At 38.0% G+C, this 24,354-nt stretch overlaps 1 protein-coding gene across 1 annotated transcript in view; it reads left to right on the forward strand.

Moving 5' to 3' along the window:
- Positions 1-24,354, forward strand: part of OCA2 (OCA2 melanosomal transmembrane protein) — a 480,811-nt gene that overhangs the window by 30,894 nt on the left and 425,563 nt on the right. Inside the window, exon 2 of the mRNA XM_073887392.1 lies at positions 4,417-4,685. Coding sequence (XP_073743493.1) covers positions 4,438-4,685 — 248 coding nt within the window. The 5' untranslated portion in view covers positions 4,417-4,437. The remainder of the gene's footprint in view (positions 1-4,416; positions 4,686-24,354) is intronic.

Below are 24,354 nucleotides of genomic sequence, written 5' to 3' on the forward strand. Positions count from 1 at the left end.
CCCTTGGTGATTCGGGGTCTTTTCTGGTTCCATACAAATTTTAGGGTTGTTTGTTCCAGCTCTGTGAAAAATGTCAATGGTAATTTGATAGGGATGGCATTGAAAGTGTAGATTGCTCTGGGTAGCATAGACATTTTAACAATGTTTATTCTTCCAATCCACAAGCATGGAATGTTTTCCCATCTCTTTACATCTTCCTCAATTTCCTTCATAAGTGTTCTGTAGTTTAAGTATAGATACTTCATCTCTTTGGTTAGGTTTATTCCTAGGTACCTTATGGTTTTTGGTCCTAGTGTAAATGGAATTGATTCCTTAATTTCTCTATCTTCAGTTACATTGTTAGTGTATAGAAATGCAACTGATTTCTATGCATTGATTTTGTATCCTGCCATGTTGCTGAATTGCTGTATGAGTTCTAGTAATTTGGGGGTGGAGTCTTTTGGGTTTTCCACATAAAGTATCATGTCATCTGTGAAGAGAGAGTTTGACTTCTTCCTTGCCAATTTGAATACCTTTTATTTCTTTTTGTTGTCTGATTGCTGAGGCTAGAACTCTAGTACCATGTTGAACAATAGTGGTGAGAGGGGGCATCCTGTCATGTTCCTGACCTTAATGGAAAAGCCCTCAGCTTTTCCCCATTGAGAATGATATTTGCTGTGGGCTTTTCGTAGATAGTTTTTATGATGTTGAGGAATGTTCCCTCTATCCCTACACTCTGAAAAGTTTTAGTTAGGAAAGGATGCTGTATTTTGTCAAATGCTTTTCCTGCATCAATTGGGAGAATCATATGGTTCTTGTCTTTTCTTTGATTGATTTGCGAATGTTGAACCACCCTTGCATCTCAGGAATAAATCCCACCTAGTCAGTGGTGGATAATCCTTTTAATGTACTTTTGGATCCTATTGGCTAGGATCTTGTTAAGTATTTTGGCATCCATGTTCATCAGGGATAGTGGTCTGTAATTCTCCTTTTTGATGGGGTCTTTGGTTTTGGGATCAGGGTAATGTTGGCCTCATAGAACATGTTTGGACGTTTCCCTTCTGTTTCTATTTTTTGGAACAGCTGCAGTAGAATAGGTATGATTTCCTCTTTAAATGATTGGTAGAATTCCCCTGGGAAGCCATCTGGCTCTGTACTCTTGTTTTTTGGGAGGTTTTTTATTACTTCTTCAATTTTTTTACTGGTTATTGGTCTATTCAGATTGTCCATTTCATCCTTTTTCAGTCTTGGTAGTTTATAAGTGTCCAAGAATGCATGCATTTCTTCCTCATTTCCTCGTTTGTTGGCATATGCCTGCTGGTAATAAGTTCTAATAATTGTCTCTATTTCCTTGGTATTGGTCGTGATCTCTCCCCTTTCATTCATGATTTTATTGATTTGGGTCCTTTCTCTTTTCTTTTGGATAAGTCTGGCCAGAGGTTTATTGATCTTATTAATTCTTTCAAAGAACCAGGTTTTAGTTTCATTGATCTGTTCTACTGGTTCTGGTTTATATTTCCTTGATTTCTGTTCTAATCTTTATTATTTCTCTTCTCTTGTTTGGTTTAGGCTTTATTTGCTGTTCTTTCTCCAGGTCCTTTACGTTTAAGTTTGGCTTGTGAATTTGGGATTTTTCCAATTTTTTGAGAGAGGCTTGGATGGTTATGTATTTCCCTCTTAGGACCGCCTTTGCAGTATCCCATAGGTTTTGGACCAATGTGTTTTCATTCTCATTAGTTTCAATGAATTGTTTACAATCTTCTTGAATTTCCTGGGTGACCCAATCATTCATTCTTTAGCAGGACGCTCTTTAACTTCCAAGTGTTTGAGTTCTTTGCAAATTTCTTCTTATGGTTGAGTTGCAGTTTCAAAGCATTGTGGTCTGAAAATATGCAGGGAATAATCTCAATCTTTTAGTATCAGCTGAGACCTGATTTGTGACCCAGTATGTGCTCTATTCTAGAGAAAGTTCCATGTCCATTTGAGAAGAATGAGTATTCTGTTGTTTTATGATGGAATGTTCTGTATATATCTACGAAGTCCATCTGGTCCAATGTGTGATTCAGAGCTCTTGTTTCTTTGTTGATCTTCTGCTTAGATGATCTGTCCATTGCTGTGAGTGGAGTTTTGAGGTCTCCTACTATTAATGTATTATTATCAATATGTTTATTTTGGTTATTAATTTTTTAAAGGTTTCTTTTTTTTTAAAAGATTTTATTTATTTGAGAGAGAGAGAGAATGAGAGAGAGAGAGCACGAGAGGGAAGAGGGTCAGAGGGAGAAGCAGACTCGCTGCTGAGCAGGGAACCCGTTGTGGGACTCGATCCTGGGACTCCAGGATCATGACCTGAGCCGAAGGCAGTCGCTTAACCAACTGAGCCACCCAGGCGCCCTATTTTGGTTATTAATTTGTTTATATAATTGGCTGTTCCCATGTTGGGGGCATAGATATTTACAATTGTTAGATTTTCTTGTTGGATAGACCCTTTAAGTATGATATAGTGTCCCTCTACCTCTCTTATTATGGTCTTTGGTTTAAAATCTAATTTGTTTGATATGAAGATTACTACCCCAGCTTTCTTTTGAGGTCCATTAGCATGGTAAATTGTTCTCCAGCCCCTCAGTTTCAATCTGGAGGTATCTTTAGGTTCAAAATAGGTCTCTTGTAGACAGCATATGGATGGGTCCTGCTTTTTTAATCCAATCTGAAACCCTGTGTCCTTTCATAGGAGCATTCAGCCCATTTATATTCAGAGTAACTACTGAAAGATATGACTGTAGTTCCATTGTATTGCCTGTAACGTCCCTGTTTCTATAGATTTTCTCTGTTTCTTTCTGGTCTATGTGACTCTTAGGGTCTCTCTTCCCTTACAAAACTCCCTAATATTTCTTGCAGGGCTGGCTTGGTGGTTGCATATTCTTTCAGTTTCTACCTGTCCTGAAAGCTCTTTATCTTTCCATCCATTCTGAATGACAGCTTTGCTAGATAAAGTGTTCTTGGCTGCATGTTCTTTTCATTTAGTACCCTGAATATATCTTGCTAGCCCTTTCTGGCTTGCCAGGTTTCTGTGGACAGGTCTGATGTTATTCTGATATTCTTCCCTCCATATGTCAGGAACCTCCTCTCCCTAGCTATTCTCAGGATTGTGTCTTTGGCTGTAAAATTTGCAAGCTTCACTATTATGTGCCAGTGTGTTGACTATTTTTATTGATTTTGGGAGGGGTCCTTTCTGCCTCTTGGACTCGAATGCTTGTTTCCTTCCACAGATTAGGGAAGTTCTCAGCTATGATTTGCTCAAATATACCTTCTAGCCCTCTTTCTTTCTCCACCCCCTCGGGGATCCCAATAATTCTGAGATTGGAACATTTAATGGTATCATTAATCTCTCAAATCCTTTTCTCTTGTGCTACTAGCAGCCTATATCTGTTTTCCTCAACTTCCTTTCCATCAGCTTATCTTCTAGATCACTAATTCTCTCTTCTGCCTCATTTGCCCTGGTTGTTCGATTATCCAGTTTAGATGGCATCTCATTCATAGCATTTTTTAGTTCAGCCCGATTAGATCTCTTTTCTGCTCTTAGAGATTCTATATTGTCACTAGTGCTTTTTTCAAGCCTAGCTATTGACTTTATGAGTACTATCCTGAATTCTATCTCTGACAGCTTGCTTATATCCATATCCATTAGTTCTGTGGCAGAGGACATTGTCTCTGTTTCTTTTCTTTATTGAGAGTTCCTCCTCCTAGTCATTCTGTTGAGGGATGGTTGAGTGAATGAGCAGAGGCCAAAATATCAACCACGTCCCAAGCAAGACGCACCCTAGCAAAATCCAGAGTGGTCAGAAGCCACAACCAAAAAACAAAGCCAAAATGAAACACAAGAATAAAATTAAAAAATTAAAAAAAAATTTAAAAAGTGGGGGATGCAAAAACCCATAAAACCATAGCATAGACAGAAACAAAGGAGAAAGTCCTTACCACCCAGAGGTAATAATATTTGGATGCTGGGTCTTTTTGGTCTTCTGTTCTATGCATATGCTATGTATATATTTATTTCAAGAAAAATATCCTAGTTTAACAATGTTGTTTTCTGTACCCTTAATATTTCCCACTACCAATCAGTATCCCTTTAGATCATTTTTAGTTGCATAGTATTTCATACTATGCACATATTACAACTTACTTAACTAATGCTTTCTTGTTGAATACTTAGGTCATGGCTAGTGTGAAATGTGCTACAATGTTCATCCTTGGAGATGAGCATACACTGTTTCCCATATGATATTAGAATGCTGGAACCCTGGAAGGGCCTCATTATAAGAGGCCAAAAAATAACAAGGGTAGAGAGAGACTGAATGGATTCCATATGTGTTCCCCAAGGTGCAAACAATATTCCCAATTTGCTTTTCATCAGCAGTGGTTTCTTTCTGGCTAACCTAGTGAGAAGAGTGAGAACGGAACATGCATCTAGAGAACAAAGATGGTGGGCTGACCTCTGGTGTGCTGGAGATGGAGCTACATCAGACATCTTCTCCCATGCATGCTGGCCTGGGAAGGCCAGAACTGGCAGGACCTGCCACCAGCAACTGCAGGCTACAGCAGGGAGTCAACAAAGCAGACCCCTCAACCCCCTACCCCAGCAGGGCAGCTGGGCAGAGCTGCTGGGCTTCTGTGGACCGAGATTTTGATTCATTCCTCACAAAGCAGAGGTGAGTTTGTAATAATTTTATCTTGTAAATGTGGAATTCACAAATATTGGATTTCTGTGAGTAGTTCCCCCCATTTTTTGTCAGAAAATTTTCAGATATTATGCAAGAAATGCAAGAATCTTTCTAGCACTTTCCTGGCCTGTTTTGAATGAATGCTCTTTCTAAAATGTGGCTAACATAACTCCAAAAGATAATAAAAATAAAAAGATTTTTAGCATGAAATTTGCATTTACTAGATTATTTTAAGGCATTAAAAGTATTACATGACTTTAAAAAGGATATATATTTCCACGCTTATATATATAATATGCATATGTATATATCTTAGAACATGCTTTATTCCTACAAATATGTCAAGTGAATCAATTGAATATTGTTTTTCATGTTAGAAAAATGTAGATTTACATAAAAAAGAACTTTTGATAAACCCTTAAATATTTACCAAAGTAAAACCAATAAGTAGATATAAAAGCATCCTATAAGTGTCTATTCATACCCATGTAGGGACATCTTGTTAACCCTGCAGATCTGGGTATCCTTGTCCCCACAGGCATTAAGTCCTGCTCAGGGCAGTTGCTCAGCCAGAACCTGACCCATATAGTATCAGTGGTCTAATGTTGAAAAAGGCAAAGCATCACAGAAATGCATACAAATGTGGTGTAGAGCCCCACCACCTGCCATGATCCTGTCCCCTCCTCTTCTCTAGGGTAAGACTTATCCCAGGTTACTGTTGATCTCACCAATGTGCAGGTTCATACTTTTACTGTTTGTTTATGTATCACTAAATAGTATATGCTCTTGTTTTGCTCTTTTTGTCCAACTTGTTTTTGGGATTTGTCAGTGTGGCTGCCTGTAGTTCTTGTTAATTCATTTGGATTGCTAACATAAGATGTCTGTATATGAATATCCCACAGTTTATATGTCTTGTCCTGTAGGTATCTATTCGGTGTCCACCCCACTCCCTAGTATTTTGCTATTAAAAACTGCCTACAACACATTTTCTCATATAGGTTTTCTAGGGTATAAGTGGGGTGATTCTCTAGAGTATCTCTCTACTTGAGAACGAATGTTTGTTCCTAAAGGGTATGCACCTTAGGATTTACTAGATGTACCAGATTCATAATTGTATCAATTTACCCTCCCACCTTTCCAACATTTGGTGCTCGGGGACTTTAACATGAGAAGATGTGATACATGTGATGTGCTATGTCATGGTTTGCAAGGAAATATACATTTCCTTGTTGACCAGGAAAGCAGACCTTCTTCCCATGTTTACTAAACAGTTAGGTTTGTTTTTCATAATGTACCACCTCATACATTTTGCTCAATTTTCTAATGAGTTGTTTATATTTTTATTTCTGTGTTGTGGGTTTTTTTTTTTTAATTCTTCATATTAACCCTCTTTGGTCCTGTGTTGCAGGGTCTTCTCCAAGCCAAAAGATCATCTTTTCTTTTTATTTATGATTTTTTCAAAAAGATTTATTTAATTATTTTAGAGAGAGAGCATGGTTGGGAGGGGCAGAGGGAGAGAGAGAGAGAATCTGAAGCATACTCCATGCTGAGCGTGGAGCCCAGTGTGGGGCTCAATTCCACGACCCTGAGATCACAACTTGAATCGAAACCAAGAGTCAGATACTCAACCCACTGAGCCACCCAGGTGCCCCTATTTATGTTTTTTTTTAAGTATTTAATATGATTATATTTGTAATTCTTTCATGGTTTTGTACTCTTTTTTGGGGTTAATATTTTTAAGCTCAGATATTTTTAAGAACTCCATTTCCTCTCTGATTTCATAAAATTTTTCTCCTGTTTTCTAAAAGTTTTAAACTTTGCTCTTTAGATTTAGCTCCCTTACCAACGTGGAATTTATTTTTAAATCACCCTTCCTTCCCCTCTCTTCTTTCATCCTTCCCTCCTTAGTACTTAAAAATATAATAATACATAAAAAAAACCCCACCCCAGTACAGCTTTTGATAAAAATTTTAGTTCTGAAATGCATGAATAATTAAGGGCACCCTTGGAAGTTGAAGGAATACCTCCAGGATTTCTATGTAGGATTGGATTAGGGCAGACTGTGGGGAAGCTGGGGCTGAAGACCTTCTCTGGAAGCTTTGTTGACCTGGTACATCAGCTATCTCTTGCCAGACCCCAAACACAAACTTCACCATGTGGGTTGTAGGGTGGTGTCTAACCCCTTATGCCAGTGCAGGTGTGGCTACCAGCTGACTTAGGAGCCCCATGGGCCATCTGCCTCTCATCCTTCCAAAGGCTTCATCACTCAGGAGCGGAGGTGGTCATAAGCTTCTCCCACCTCATGTCTGCTAACATCCACCAGCAGACTGAAGGTCAGAGTCACATCTTGTGCTCTGAGGGTCACCAGATAGAATGTAAGTTGCAAATATGAATTTCAGATAAAAATGAATATTTTGGGGGAAGTTCTCAGACTAAAAAATTACTTCTAGTTTATCTGACACCAAATTTGCCTGGGCACCCTATCTTTATTTGTCAAATCTGACCACATGTTGTTCAGGATATGCTCCTCTCTGGAGACTAGAGCTCCTGTGGGCCAAAGGTGACCATAGCTATGTCCTGTGACAGCCCTGCTGGCTGGGTGGTGCAGGGAAGGTCCACAGGTTGGGAGCAAGGGGGTTGAGAGTAGATGGCAGCGAGGAGGCAAAGGCCATAGGTGAGGACAGGTCCCAGGGCAAGTAGAGATGAGTACGCTTGAGCCACAACTTCTGCTGAGCTTGTTCCAGGAGAGGGAGCAACAGTAACCAGGAATCTTGTAGGGACAGCTCACAAAAGACCCGGGGGCATGGCTCTTGGCTAGTCCTACTGTGATGTGGGCCCTTAGGAGAAGGACCAGCTTGGTGTGAGTGTCTGTGAGTATGGAGGCTATAGTGCTATCCACACATGTGCACTTACATGAGCCCCTGAACCAACATGCTCCTCCTGAGCAGGCATGTGCTGGTGTTGTATGGTCACCCCAGATGCATCTTTTTAAAGGTTATTTGAGGGCTTCATTACATTTTGCACTTCTTATTTCATGAAAGTAAGTATAAAATAAAAAGAGATGTGCTCATATTGGTGATAAAACATAGAGGTCTTTTAAACCCAATATAGGTAAGGCAAGATGGAAATCACAGGATATGCAAAAAACAACCAACTCTTTAGCCTCAGAGGATTTAAAACTTATTAACTATTACAAGTTTGTTTATGAAGAGAATGAAACTAAAGAATGCTATGGGATGCTACAAATACATTGCTTAATATTGCGCTGAAAAGGTAATTTGGGATTTCATATTTTTTAACTTCCCGAGAACAGTCCCCTTGCAAACTGATCATTTGCTGTTAATTCTGAACAGAAGGGAAGCAGGCAGAGGTTTGTAGCTGTTGCATCCCTTTTGCCCTTTGACTTCCAGGAAGTCTAGGGACAGTTTTTCAGATCAGTTACATCACCTGTGTACAAACTGGTTAGTAAGTGTTTTCTTAAAACTATTAAAATCTTTGAGAAACAAGGCAGGGTATAGATAACATGACTATCATGTCATTAATACCACCCTGTTTTGTATCCTGTAGCTTTTAGAAAGTTCTGAAATTAAATAGTGTGAGTCCTCCAACTTTGTTTCTTCTCAATATTGTTTTGGGTATTCTATGCCCTTTGCCTTTCCATATAAATGCTATCATAACCAGGTCAATTCAAAAAACTCTGCTGGCATTTTGATTGGAACTGCACTAAATCTATATAATGTTTAGGGGGGATTGATATCTTAATAATATTGAGTTTTCTGATCCAAGAAAATAGTATATCTCTCCATTTATTTTGTTCTTATTTATCTCAACAATGTTTTGTAGTTCTCAGTGAACAGGTGCTTGACATATTTTGTTAGATTTATCTATAAATAGGTCATTTTTGATATTTTTAAATGATGTTTTTAGACATTAATTTATATTTCTTCATTGCTAATATATAAATTGATTTTTGTGCATTGATCTTATATCTTTGCTAAGCTCATTTATTCTAGTAACATTTTTTGTTTACAAATTTTTGGCTTTTCTAAGTAGATAATCATGTCTGTGAATAAAGACAGTTTTACAAATCCACAACAAAAATCAATTGTTTTTCTATTCACCAGTAATGAGTAATCTGAAAATAAAATTAATGAAATAATTCATTAATTTTCATTAATATGAAAATAATAATAATGAAAATAAAATTAAGAAAACAGTTCCATTCACAAAAGCATTAAAAAGAATAGAATCCTTAGGATTATATTTATCAAGACTCTTATAACTGAACACCAAATGATTTTGTTGAGAGAAATTAAAGGAGATTTAGATAAATGGAGAGACATTCAATGTTCATTGGTTGGAAAACAATATTATTAAGATGATAATTTTTTCCTAGATTGATCTATAGATTTAACACAATCCCTAAAACAATCTCAGTAGGGTTTTTTTTTTTTTTCAGGGGCAGAAATCAGTGAGCTGATCCTAAAACTTATATGGAAAGGCAAAGAATCCAGAATAGGCAAAATAATCTTGAAAAAGAAAATGAAGTTCAGAGACCCTTTTCTTCTAAATTTTGGAACTTGCTTTAGAAGAACGATAGCAGTAAAATGGCAGAGTAGGACGTTCTTGGCTCTTGTTCCCTTACAGGAACATTGAAAAACAAGCAGAAACACTCAGAACCAACATTGTCAGAACTCTAGAAATCAATAAAAAAATGATAGCAACCAAGTAAAAGGCAACTTGAAAATGGTAGGAAAGTTTTGTGGCATTTTTCTTAACCTTGTCCTACTCCTTCCCCATCATGGTGGCAGGTTTTTTTAATTTTTAAAAAATTTTTATTAAATTAATTTACAAATAGTGTGTTAGTTTCAAAGGTAGAGTTCAGTCATGGTGGCAGTCTTAAAGCCATGGCAGACCAATCTTAAAACTTGGTCCCTGGTTCCAGATAGAGCAAAACAGACTTTATTGCAAATTATTGTGTGTCTCTTCTAACCTATCTGGGGCCTAGCTGAAGGACTGACAGAGCCCCTCATCTCTGTTTTACCTAACCTGGAACAGTGTGTAAAAGTGTTGGGCATTGCTTGAAAACACTATAAGAGGATTTAACAAACTGCAGATGCCTGGGGGAGAAGCTTACTGGTTGAGATGTACAACAGAGTGCCTATGCCCCAGGTGTAAAACCTGGGGAGAGTCTTTGGAAAAGTAGGATATTCAAAAGTACACATGTATGTGGGGGAATTTAGAAAGCCACACATAGTCAGGGCGAGATGCATGCCCAGAAAAGACTAGAGAAGACCCTGAACTTTTATCTCAAGCTTAGCCCTAGTTCCATGGAAGACTTGTTAAATGTTGATGGAGTACCCCAGAACAGAGCCAATCTGCAAAGACTGAGAAAAGTGTTAGTGTTTTTTGTATGTGTATTTTTTCTTTCTTTTTCTTTTTTGGTTTGTTTACTTAAGTTCCTGGCATTCAAGGAAATCTCTGTCAAAACAACTGAACATGAGCTAAAGGAATAGAGACTTTAGTGATCACTCACAAGCAGGAATACAGTCTTTGGAAAAAGACTCTGCTGCTCCCCTTGCTTGTGCTCTCCCCCTCTTTCTGTTCAAATAAATAAATAAAATCTTAGACCAGTTTACAGGAAAAAGTCTTTTTTGGTTTGTCTTTTCCTTCAGTTGTTTTGTTTCTTAAATTCCAGATATGAGTGAAATTATATGGTATTTGTCTTTCTCTGATTGAATTATTTCACTTAGCATTATGCTATCTATATTCATCAATGTTGCAAATGGCAAGATTTCATCCTTTTTTATGGCTGGTAATAGATGGACTTCTTTATCTATGAATCTGTCAGTGGACACTTGGGCTGCTTTCATAATTTAGCTGTTGTAAATAATGCTGCAAAAAACATAGTGCTGCATGTATCTTTTCAAACTAGTGTTTTTGTATTCTTTGGGTAAATATCCAGTAGTGGAATTACTGGATCATATGGTAGTTCTATTTGAATTATTTTGAGGAACCTCCATACTGTTGTCCACAGTGGCTGCACCAGTTTGCACTCCCACCAGCAGTGCACAAGGGCTCCTTTTTCTCCACATCCTCACCAATACTTGTTTCTTTCTCATCAGCTTTAAATGATGATTTTATAAAGCAGTAATTATAAATCTGTGGTGGAGGGTATACAATGTATAAAAGTCTAATATATAGCCCATAACAGTATAAAATACTTGAGGGAACATTTGTATAGGAACAAATTTTTGTTTATAATTGAAATTAAGCTGATACTAATTCTAACTAGATTATTTTAAGATGATATTGGAATCTAGAAAGAACATAAATACATGGAGAATAAGTAATATGCTACTAAACAAAGAATGGGTTAACCAAGAAATCAAAGAGGAAATTAAAGAAAATACATGGAGACAAATGAAAATGAAAACACAACAGTCCAAAATCTTTGGGATGCAGCAAAAGAAGTTCTAAGAGGAAAGCTTATAGCAGGACAGGCATACCTCAAAAGCAAGAAAAATATCAAATAAACAAGCTAACCTTATATCTAAAAGAGCTAGAAAAAGAACAGAACCTAAAGCCAGTAGAAAGAGGGAAATAATAAAAATTAGAGCAGAAATAAATGAAATAGAGACTAAAAAACTAATAAAACAGGTCAATGAAACCATGAGCTGGTTCTCTGAAAAGATAAAACTTTAGCCAGACTTATCAACAAAAAAGAGGACACAAATAAATAAAATCAGAAAGGAAGGAGGAGAGACGATAACCAATGCCACAGAAATACAAAGGATTATGATAATATTATGAAAAATTATATGGTAACAACTTGGACAACCTATAAGAGATGAATAAATCCCTAGAAACCTATAGCCTCCCAAAACTGAAGCAGGGAAAAATGTAAAATTTGAACAGACTGATTACTAACAATGAAATTGAATCAGTAATGAAACAACTCCCAACAAAAAAAGGTCGAGGACCAGATGACTTCACAGGTGAATTCTATCAAACATTTAAAGAAGAATTAATACCTATTCTACTCAAACTATTCAAAAAAATAGAAGAGGAAGGAAAATTTACAATTTCATTCCATGAAGCCAGTATTACTCTGAGGGTACACTAGAAAATATCTGTTTGATTCAAAAGAATGCAGTAATGGAGAAATTGAGGAACAAAAAGGCATGAAATGTATAGACAAGAAATACCAACATGACAGATAAATCCTACATTTTAGTAATAACATTAAATGTAAATGGATTAAACAGTCCAATCAAAAGGCAAAATTGGTGAAAAGGATACAATAAATGATGCAAGGATGTCCTATCTACAAGAGATACACTAAAATCAAAGACACAAATAGGTTGAAAGTAAAAGGATGGAAAAAGATATATCATCAAAACAGTAATCAAAAGAGAGATTGGAGAGGTGATACTAATATTAGTCAAAATAGTCTTTAAGTAAAAAATTGTTACTAGAGTCAAGGAAGATTTTCTGATTATAAAAGGATCAATCTGTCAAGAAACTATACCAATTATAAACATATATGCACATATATTGTCACTAAAGACAAAACATTTTATGATCCCATATATATGCAATATCATAAAGGCAGAAAGTAGCTTAGTAATTGCTAGGGCTGAGGGGAGGCAGGAATGAGGAGTGACCACTAATGGGTATGAAGTTTCTTTTGGAGGGATTGAGGATAGGCTAGAATTAGATAGTAGTGATGGTTGAAATACTTTGTGAATAGACAACAAGACACTGAATTGTACACTAAAAAAAAAAAACAAGGTTGTATGATATTTTAAACAATAGGAGGAAGTCAGGGTAGGTTGACGTTATTCACAGCTGTTGTAACCAAAGCAATAAGTGAGAATATTAAATTGGTGGCTGCAATTGACTGAATGTTTGTGTTCTTAACCTAAATGTGATGGTATTAGGAGATGGGGTCTTTGGGAATTAGAATATTTTTTTCCCCCAACACCAAGCAATTCTCCAGTTCTCTACAGACATTGACTGGGTATCCCACAGATTTAACTCAATTCTGATCCTATGTGAAGATAGTAGCAGATCCCACAGGTTAAAGGCTCAGTCCCATGAGACTGTTGAAAGTCTTCAGATGTCAGTCACAAGTCCAGGTTATCTGCGCTTCTGACTAACTGGCTATACACTGGAGTTTTCCACAATCCTTCCCCTGCCCCAGGTTTGATTAGACCAGTTTACAGGAAACCAGATTAATTACAGATTACTTGCTAATTACAAGGTTATTAAAGGATGTGAATGAAGACATATGAGGAACAAGATCCTGAATGCAGGAGCTTCTTTCTCTGTGGAGTTTGAGGACTCCCAAACAGGGATCCATTATGGTTCACCAACCTGGAGTCTTTCCAAACCCTGTCCTTTTGGGTTTTCATGGAGGCTTCAAAGCATGATTGATGAAATCATTGGCCATTGGTGACTAATTCAAACTCTAGTCCCTCTCCGCTCCCCAGAGGTCAAGGAGTGGGACTGAAAGTTGCAACCCTCTAATCATGGTTATTTCCCCTAGCAGTCAACCCCCCGATCATTAGGTGATTTCTAAAAGTCATCTCATTAACATAAGTTTATTTGTGGTTGAAAGGGGCTTGTTATGAATAATAAGACACTCATTTCACTTTTATGGCTCTGAAATGATTTTAGGAACTGAGAACTAAAGACCAAAAACAAAACGAAACAAAAACCAAGATGCTCCCAATGCTCTTATCACTTAGGAAATTCCAAGAGCTTCAGGAGTAGTAAGCCTGGAACTGTGGATGAAGAACAAAATATACATTTATTATAAATTAATCTATCACAAGAGATTCTGCCCTCACAAATGGGATTAATGCTTTTGTAAAAAGGATCCCAGCAAGTTCTCTAACCTTTTTTCTGCTGTGTGAGGGCACAATGAGAAGTTGGCCGTCTGTAACCTGGAGGAGCTTCCTCACCAGAACCAGACCATGCTGGCACCCTGATCTCAGACTTCCCGTCTTCAGAACTGGGAGAAATAAATTTGTGCTGTTTATGAACAACTCAGTCTATGGTACTTTGTTATAGCAGGCCTGAACTAAGAGAGTGGCAATACAGTCATCATTGTTTATAATACTATTGCAAAAAAGTCTACAGGAATTACCTGAAAATATACTGTAACTATACAGTAAAGTAACAGTATGTACCAGCAATAACCAGCCAGAAAGTATTCTTTTAAAATGCATCTCATTCAAAATAAACATGTCTGGAAATGCTCTTACTAAATAAAATATATATGACATTTACTAATCAGAATATAAAATTATAAAATTAGAAGAGTTGCATGGGAAGTTAGGTTTATACACTTAGATAAGAAGGCAAAGTAAAAAAAAAACCTCTCTGTAAATTAATGTATAGATTAATGTAATTTATAGATTTAATGAAAATAAATATCATGGGCATTATAAACAACAATGTTGACATCTGGCTTCACGACTGTCATTTACACTCATTATTTTGTCTGCAGCTCTCTTTTAGTTACTATTTGCATAGAATATTATTCTCTACCTTTTTATTTTCAACATATTTATGTGTTTAGATCTAAAGTGAATACCTTGTATACAACATATACTTGGTTTTTGCTTTTTAATTTATCCTGTAAGTCTTTGTGGAGAGAACAGGGGGCGCCTGGCTGGCTCAGTAAGTTAAGTGTCTGCGTTTGGCTTGGGTCATGATCCTGGAGTCCCAGGATGGAGCCCCACGTCGTCAGGCTCCCTGCTCAGTGGGGAGACTGCTTTTCCCTCTCCCTCTGCCCCTCCCCCTGCTCATGCTCTCTCTCTCTCTCTCAAATAAATAAAATCTTAAAAAAAGAGAAAAAATAAAAATGAGAAAACACCAGTGGGTCTTCAAAATCACTTTTTTCGAACACATCAGAGAGCTAATGTCATAGGCCTACTAACTAGGCAAAAATCTAGGAAAAGACAAATACCTCCAATGAGAAATGGAGCACTAGCACTGTCTAACCCTAGGCAGAGTATAGGAGGAATATGGTATTAAGGAAGAAAAATTCAACTGAGTAATTTTGAAGATCTAATTGGCTTTATTAAGTGATTAGGGGAGCTCATAGAAGTTGTACAAAATGGAAGTTTTGTAGGAAAGAGAGTGGGGCAAGGAAGTTATTAGTAAAAGATTGTTTCAGGCAAGGTCACTTTCCCTTAGGGGAAAGAGCAGGGGGTCTTTTATTATTATTATTATTATTTTTGTTATGTTATGTTAATCATCATACATTACATCATTAGTTTTTGATGTAGTGTTCCATGATTCATTGTTTGCATATAACACCCAGTGCTCCATGCAGAATGTGTCCTCTTTAATACCCATCACCAGGCTAACCCATCCCCCCACCCCGCCTCCTCTCTAGAACCCTCAGTTTGTTTTTCAGAGTCCGTAGTCTCTCATGGTTGGACTCCCCCTCCGATTTCCCCCTGTTCATTCTTCCCAGGGGGTCTTTTTTTTTAAGATTTTATTTATTTATCTGAGAAAGAGAAAGAGCGGGAAAGAGAGAGAGAGGGAGGACAAGACTCCATCCTGAGCACAGAACCCGACAGAGGGCTCAATCCCACAACCCTGAGATCATCACCTGAGCTGAAATCAAGAGTCAGAGCTTTAACCAACTGAGCCACCCAGGCACCCCAGAGCAGGGGGTCTTATCATGTAGATTATCTAATCTTCCTTTGGGGATGGAGGGCCCATGTGACAGTTTACCTCATTTGTACTGAGCAGAAAATTCCTGACTGGCCAGATAAGACTGCATTTCTGGAGGAGGTTGGAACTGCAATTAGGTATTAAGCCCTGGTTTGGTGATGTGGCCTGGCATAAGTGACTCCATTTTGGGTCTTTGTGTGTGTGTGTTTTCAATGGGGGTATAGTAAGAAAAAAACTAATTTTTTTAATGAGTTGCTAAAAAGCGGGTCTGGGCTTGCATGAGAATTTAGAACCCTTGGATACCACAGATGCCAGGAGTGTGTGCACACACTTTCAGGGTCTTGTCCACCAACCTCCAATGGGCACTTAAAGAAAAAGAATGGGAATAGGGTGGGACACAGGATTGTGATCCATCTTTGTGTATGGTATGAGGTAAGGATCTAATGAAATATTTTGTTTGTGGATATCCAATAATCCCAACATTATTTGTTGACAAGACACTTTCCTAGCAATTGCACTACTAGGTATTTATCCAAAGAATACAAAAGTAGTGATTCAAAAGGGCACATGTACCCCAGCATTTATACCAGCAATGCTGCTATGGAAAAACTATGGAAAGAGCACAGATGTCCATCAACAGATGAATGAGTAAAGAAGATGAGGTGTGTGTATATATGTGTGTGGGGGTGTGTACACACACCCCCCCCCACATATATATAATGGAATATTACTCAGCCATGAAAAAGAATGATATCTTGCCATCCAATGATGTGGAAGGAACTAGAGGGTATTGTGTGAAGTGAGTCAGCCAGAGAAAGACACCATATGATTTCACTCATATGTAAATATAAGAAACAAAACAGATGAACATAGGGGAAGGGAAGGAAAAATAAAAAAAAAGATGAAAACAGAGAGGGAGCCTCTCATTTCTCATAATAGACTCTTAACTCTAGGAAACAAACCGAGGGTTGCTGGAGGGGAGCTGGGTAAGGGTTTCCTAGAAACATCGCCAAAAACAAGGGAAACAAGGCCAAAAATGAACTATTGGGACCTCATCAAGATAAAAAAGCTTTTGCAGAGCAAAAGAAACAGGCAACAAAGCCAAAAGACAACCGACAGAATGGGAGAAGATATTTGCAAATGACATATCAGATAAAGGGCTAGTATCCAAAATCTATAAAGAACTTACCAAACTCAACACCCAAAGAACAAATGATCCAATCAAGAAATGGGCAGAAGACATGAACAGACATTTTTCCAAAGAAGACATCCAAATGGCCAACAGACACATGAGAAAGTGCTCAGCAGGGAATGATCCCAATCTTTTGGTACCAGTTGATACCTGATTTGTGACCTAGGATGTGATCTATTCTGGAGAATGTTCCATAGGCACTAGAGAAGAATGTGTATTCTGTTGCTTTGGGATGGAATGTTCTGAATATATCTGTGAAGTCCATTTGGTCCAGTGTGTCATTTGAAGTCTTTATTTCCTTGTTGATCTTTTGCTTAGATGATCTGTCCATTTCAGTTAGGGGGGTGTTAAAGTCCCCCACTATTATTGTATTGTTGTTGATGTGTTTCTTTGCTTTTGTTATTAATTGGCTTATCTAATTGGCTGCTCCCATGTTAGAGGCCTAGATATTTACAATTGTTACATCTTCTTGTTGGATAAACCCTTTAAGTAGGATATCATGTCCATCCTCATCTCTTATTACAGTCTTTGGTTTAAAATCTAATTTGTCTGATATAAAGATTGCCACCCCAGCTTTCTTTTGGTGTCCATTAGCATGGTAAATGGTTTTCCACCCCCTCACTTTCAATCTGGGGGTGTCTTTGGGTCTAAAATGAATCTCTTGCAGACAGCATATGGATGGGTCTTGTTTTTTAATCCAATCTGATAGCCTGTGTGTTTTGATTGGGGCACTTAGCCCATTTACATTCAGGGTAACTGTTGAAAGATACGAATTTAGTGCCATTGTATTGCCTGTAAGGTGACTATGACTGTATATTGTCTGTGTTCCTTTCTGGTCTATGTTGCTTTTAGGCTCTCTTTTTGCTTAGAGGACCTCTTTAATATTTCTTGTAGCGCTGGTTTCGTGTTTGCAAATTCCTTTAGTTTTTGTTTGTCCTGGAAGCTTTTTATCTCTCCTTCTATTTTCAATGACAGCCTAACTGGGTATAGGATTCTTGGCTGCATATTTTTCTCATTTAGTGCTCTGAATATATCATGCCATTACTTTCTGGCCTGCCAGGTCTCTGTGGATAGGTCTGTTGCCAGTCTAATGTTTCTACCATTGCAGGTTACACATCTCTTGTCCCAAGCTGCTTTCAGGATTTTCTCTTTGTCTCTGAGACTCATAAGTTTTACTACTAGATGTTGGGGTGTTGACCTATTTTTATTGATTTTGAGAGGGGTTCTCTGTGCCTCCTGGATTTTGATGCGTGTTTCCTTCGCCAAATTAGGGAAGTTCTCTGCTCTAATTTGCTCCAATATACCTTCTGCCCCTCTCTCTCTTTCTTCTTCTTCTGGGATCCCAAGTATTCTAATGTTGTTCCATCTTATGTTATTGCTTATCTCTCGAATTCTACCCTCGTGACCCAGTAGTTGTTTATGTCTCTTTTTCTCAGCTTCTTTATTTTCCATCATTTGGTCTTCTATATCACTGATTCTCTCTTCTGCCTCATTTATTCTAGCAGTTAGTGCTCCCATTTTTGATTGCACCTCATTAATAGCCTTTTTTATTTTGACTTGGTTAAATTTTAGTTCCTTTATTTCTCCAGAAAGGGTTTCTCTAATAACTTCCATGCTTTTTTCAAGCCCAGCTAGTATTTTTAAAATCATGTTTCCGAACTCTAGGTCTGACATCATTCTAATGTCCATATTGAGTAGGTCCCTGGCAGACTGTACTACCTCTTGTTTTTTGTTGAGGTGATTTTTTTCTGTCTTGTCATTTTGTCCAGAGAAGAGTAGACGAATGAGAGAGCAAAATGCTAACAGGGTAAGAACGTCCCCAGCAAATATACTCTAAACAAATCAGAAAAGACCTGAAACCAGGGGAAAAGAAAGGGAATGAAAGAAAAAAGAAAAAGAAAAAAAAGAAAAAGATAAAGATAAAAACAAAAACAGAACAATAAAAAACAGAATATGATGAAATATGATCAGGCTGGTGCATAGATCCTTGACACACACTAGAGTTTTTGTGTATTTTGGTCTGTTAGAAGAAAATACCTCCCAAAATTTTAAAGAAAGAAGAACCTATATATGTACAAAAATAAGAGTTGATACGATGAAGGGATGGAATATGACTATAAAGGTTAATTTATAAAAAATTATATAAAAGGAATTGATAAGATAAGAAGTTGGTTGAAAAAAGAAAGAAGAGGATTAAAAAAAAGGAATAAAAAAGGGAGAGAATATGATCAGGCAGGAGACTAGAACACAGCCATGCACTAGAGAGTTAGGGTATATTTTGATCTGTTAGAAAAAATTGTATGTCAAAATTTTTGAAGAGAGAACAACTTATATATATATGCCAAAAATCAGGGTAACCACTATGAAGGGATAGAATATGACTCTAAAAATGGAAAATAAAAATGTTTTTTTAAAAAAGGGATTGATAAGATTTTGGTTGAAAAAGGGAAAAAGAAAAATTAAAAAAAAGACAATGAAAAAAATTAACTTTGAAAGACTAAAGTATCATGGTAAAAAAGCCATGAATTCTTGTGCAGTATTCTTCTAGTGCTGGAGTTCTGCCGTTCTCATTGATTGGTAAACTTGGTCTTGGCTGGCTGTTCCTGCTAATCTTCTGGGGGAGGGGCCTGTTGTTGTGGTTCCCAAATGTCTTTGCCGGAGGTGGAATTGCCCCGCCCTTGCCTGGTCTGGCCTAAGTAATCTGCTTGGGTTTGCTCTTGGGAGTTTTTGTTTCCTGCAAGCTTTCGGTACAGCTTTGGAGATGAGAGTGAAAATGGTCGCCTCCCATCTCCGCCCTGGAGGAGCTGAGAACTCGGGACCCTGCTCCTCAGTGAGCCCCCAGAGAAAAGCAGTCAGTCACTCCCATCTCCCCTGTCTCTAGCCGCACTCCGTGCTCACCCAGCCTGTGACCGGGCGTTTCTATCTCTGGCCCCTGACTCGTGCGGAGGCTCCAAACCCAGGAGTTCCCTGTGGCACGCTCCTGCGCTGCTCCTCCCAGGGGAGGAAAGGGAGTCTCCCTGGATCTGCTGCTTGTTGGGTCCCTCCTGGAGGAGCAGTGGTCTGGTTGTGTCGCCGATCACAGTTTATGGCAACCCCGAGCTGAGAGCCCGCGCCTTGGCTATGTCTCTGCAGCCGGCTTCCCTGCTCTGATACCTGGGAGTTCTGCTGCACTCAGGCACCCCCAGTCTTTCTGTGACCCTGAGGGTCCTGAGACCAAATTGTCCCATGAGGGTTCCACCCCCAGCTTAGCCACTGGAGCGATGTACCTCAGCAGAGCCGACTTCTAAAAGTTCCAATTTTGTGCTCCACTGCTCTATCACTTGCCAGAATCCGCCGACGGAGGCCCCCTCCCCCACCGTCTATCCTCCCAAATATCACCTCGGATTCACTTCTCCGCACGTCCTACCTTCCAGAAAGTGGTCGCTTTTCTGTTCAGAGAGTTGTTGCTATTTTCTTAGATCTCCTGTTGAGTTCATAGGTGTTCAGAATGGTTTGATCCCTATTCAGCTGAATTCCTGAGACCAGACGAAATCCAGGTCTCCTACTCCTCCACCATCTTGCTCCGCCCCCTCCTCTCCTTCTATTTTCCATGACAGCTTAGCTGGATATAGTATTCTTGGCTGAATATTTTTCTCATTTAGTGCCCTGAATATGTCATGCCAGTCCTTTCTGGCCTGCCAGGTGTCCATGGATAGGTCTGTTGCTAATCCAATGTTTCTACTCTTGTAGGTTACAGACCTCTTGTCCCAAGTTGCTTTCAGGATTTTCTCTTTGTCCCTGATACTTGTAAGTGTTACTATTAGATATTGGGGTGTTGGCCTATTTTTAATGATTTTGAGGGGTTTCTCTGTGCCTCCTGGATTTTGATGCCTGTTTTCTTCCCCAAATTAGGGAGGTTCTCCACTATAATTTGCTCCAGTATACCTTCTGCCCCTCTCTCTCTTTCTTCTTCTGGGATCCCAATTATTCTAATATTGTTTCATCTTATTGTATCACTTATCTCTCGAATTCTGCCCTCATGATCCAGTAGTTGTTTATCTCACTTTTTCTCAGTTTATTTATTCTCCATCATTTGGTCTTCTATATCACTAATTCTCTCTTCTGACTATTTGTCCTAGCCGTTAGAGCCTCCATTTTTGCTTGCATCTCATTAATAGTGTTTTTGATTTCAACTTGGTTAGATTAGTTCTTTTATTTCTACAGAGAGGGATTCTCTAGTATCTTCTATGCTTTTTTCAAGCTCAGCTAGTATCTTTATAATTGTCATTCTGAACTCTAGTTCTGACATCTTACTAATGTCTGTATTGATTAGGTCTCTGGCAGTCGGTACTGCCTCTTGTTTTTTATTTTGAGGTGATTTTTTCCATCTTGTCATTTTGTCCAGAGAATAGATGAAAGAGAGAACAAAATACTGAAAGGGTAACAATAACCCCAGAAAAATATACACTAGGGAAGTCAGAAGTGACTTGAATCCAGGGAGAAAAGAAAGAAAAAAAAAAAGATATGATCAGGCTGGTGAATAGAACAGAGCCACACACGAGATTTTGGGTGTGTTTTGGTCTGTTAGAAGAATCTGCCTCTCAAAATTTTAAAGAAAGAATAACATATATATACAAAAATAAGGGTAAATACGATGAAGGGATGGAATATGAATGTAAAGATGAAAATTAAAAAAGATTTTAAAAAAGGAATTGATAAGAAGTTGTGATTCAAGACTGTGATTCAACACACAATTCACAGTGCTCACCATAGCACATACCCTCCCCAATGCCTATCACCCAGCCACCCCATCCCTCCCACCCCCCACCACTCCAGCAACACTCAGTTTGTTTCCTGAGATTAAGAATTCCTCATATCAGTGAGGTCATATGATACATGTCTTTCTCTGATTGACTTATTTCACTCAGCATAACACCCTCCAGTTCTATCCACGTCATTGCAAATGGCAAGATCTCATTCCTTTTGATGGCTGCATAATATTCCACTGTGTATATATACCACCCCTTCTTTATCCATTCATCTGTCGATGGACATTTTGGCTCTTTCCACAGTTTGGCTATTGTGGACACTGCTGCTATAAACATTGGAATGCACGTACCCCTTCGGATCCCTACATTTGTATCTTTGTGGTAAATACCCAGTAGTGCAATTGCTGAATCGTATGGTAGCTCTATTTTCACGTGTTTGAGGAACCGCCATACTGTTTTCCAGAGTGGTTGCACCAGCTTGCATTCCCACCAACAGTTTAGGAGGGTTCCCCTTTCTCCACATTCCTGCCAACATATGTGGTTTCCTGACTTGTTAATTTTAGCTTAGAATAAACTAAACTCCAAAGCTAGCAGAAGTAAGAAAATAAAGATTAGAGAGGTGACTAATAAAACAGAGATGAGAAAACTATAGAGAAAATCAATGAAATCAAAAGTTGGTTCTTTGCAAAGATCAATAAAATTTATACATCTTTAGCTAGATTGACTAAGAAAAAAAAAAGAAACTCAAATTACTAAAATCAGAAATGAAAGCAGGAACATTACTATCAATTTTACAGAAATAAAAAGGATTATAAGAGTATACTATGGATGATTATATGCTAACAAATTGGATAACCTATATAAAATGGGCAAATTCTTAGCTATACACAACCTACCAACACTGATAATGAAGAAAAAGAAAATCTGAATAGACCTGCAACTATTAAGGAAATTGAATCAGTAATCAAAAATTTCCCAGCAACAATAAAAAAAGCCCTGAACCAGATTGCTTAGCTGATGCACTCTACCAAATGTTTAAAGAAGAATTAACACCACCTCCTCAAACTCTCCTAAAAAACTGAAAAGGAGGGGACACTCATTCAATGAGGTCAGCATTACCTTGATACCAAAGACACTACAAGAGGAGAAAACCACAGACCAATATCCCTGATGAATACTGACACAAAAAATCCTCAACAAAATACTAGCAAGTCAGTTCAGCAGCATATTAAAAGGATTATACACTATGACCAAGGGGAATTTATTCCTGGAATTCAAGGACGGTTCAAAATATGAAAATCAATCGATAAAACACCATATTAACAGAGCGAAGGAAAAAAAACACATGATCATCTACTGATGCAGAGAAGTATATGACAAAGTTCAACACACTTTCCTTATAAAAATATTCAGCAATAAGGAATAAAAGGAAACTACAACATAATAAAGGCCACATGAAAAACAGCTAACATCATACTCAAAGGTGAAATAATGAAAGCTTTTCCTTTAAGATGAAGAACAATTTGAGGATACCTGTTTTGCTTATAATCAATATAGTACTGGAAGCTCTAGCCAGATCAGTTAGGCAAGAAAAAGAAATAAAATGCATTCAAATTGGAAAGAAACATATAAATTATCCCTGTTCACAGATGACATGAGCTAATATGTGGAATATTCCGAAGATTACCCACACACATGAATGCACACACACACACACACAATTAGAACTAATAAAATCAAATTCAGTGAAGTTGGAAGATACAAAATCAACATGCACCAGGATATTCACACAAATAAAATTTTACACAGCAGTGAAACTGGAGAAACTACAGTTAAACAAAGCAATATGGGCAAGTGTTAGAAACATAATGTTGAGTGAAGAAAGGAATTCATGGAAGAATACATACAAGATATAACTTCTATAAAGCTTAAAAACAAGCAACACTAAACAATACATTGTTTAGAATCCATTTACTTGGTTTTAGATAGAATAAATAGAGAGATGGGGAGAGAGAGAGATAGATAGATATACACAAGCACACACATACAGGAATTATAAATACAAAATTCCAGAAAGTGGTCCCATATTAGAAAGCAAAGGGATAGGGCAAAACAAGTGCCAACTGGTTTATGAAAATTAAACTTCATAACTTACTGATATTCACTGATATGTGGAATATAAGAAATAGTGCAAAAGATCATAGGGGATTAAAAAAAAAAAACTTACCGGGAGGAGCAAGATTGGCAGAGGATAGGAGACCTAAATTTCGTCTGGTCCCAGGAATTCAGCTAGATATCAAACCATTCTGAACACCTACAAACTCAACAGGAGATCAAAGAAAAGAATAGCAGCAAATCTCTGAACAGAAAAGTGACCAATTTCTGGAAGGTGGATGTGCGGAGAAATGAATCTGAGGCGATATTTGGGAAGATAGACCGAGGGGGGAGGAAACCTCCATCAGCCAGGTACGAGCAAGTGATAGAGCAGTGGAGCAAAAAATCGGGACATTTCTTTGAAGTCCGCTCTGCTGAGGTACATTGCTCCAGTGGCTAAGCAATGGGTGGAACCCTCCCTGGGACAGTGTGGTCTCAGGATCCTCAGGGTCACAGAAAGACCAGGTATTCTGATGGGTGTGAGGTGCTATCTCATTGAGGTTTTAATTTGGATTTCCCTGATGCCGAGCGATGTTGAGCACTTTTTCATGTGTCTGTTGGCCATTTGGATGTCTTCTTTGGAAAAATGTCTGTTCATGTCTTCTGCCCATTTCTTGATTGGATTATTTGTTCTTTGGGTGTTCCACTTGATAAGATCTTTATAGATTTTGGATACTAGCCCTTTATCTGATATGTCATTTGCAAATATTTTCTCCCATTCTGTCGGTTGTCTTTTGGTTTTGTGGACTGTTTCTTTTGCTGTGTAAAAGCTTTTTATCTTGATGAAATCCCAATAGTTCATTATTGGCCTTGCTTCCCTTGCCTTTGGCGATGTTTCTAGGAAGAAGTTGCTGCGGCTGAGGTCGAA

This window comes from Callorhinus ursinus, unplaced genomic scaffold (assembly GCF_003265705.2).
Source record: "Callorhinus ursinus isolate GAN/ISIS: 27379988/994484 unplaced genomic scaffold, GSC_fseal_2.0 scaffold78, whole genome shotgun sequence".
Lineage (NCBI taxonomy): Eukaryota > Metazoa > Chordata > Mammalia > Carnivora > Otariidae > Callorhinus > Callorhinus ursinus.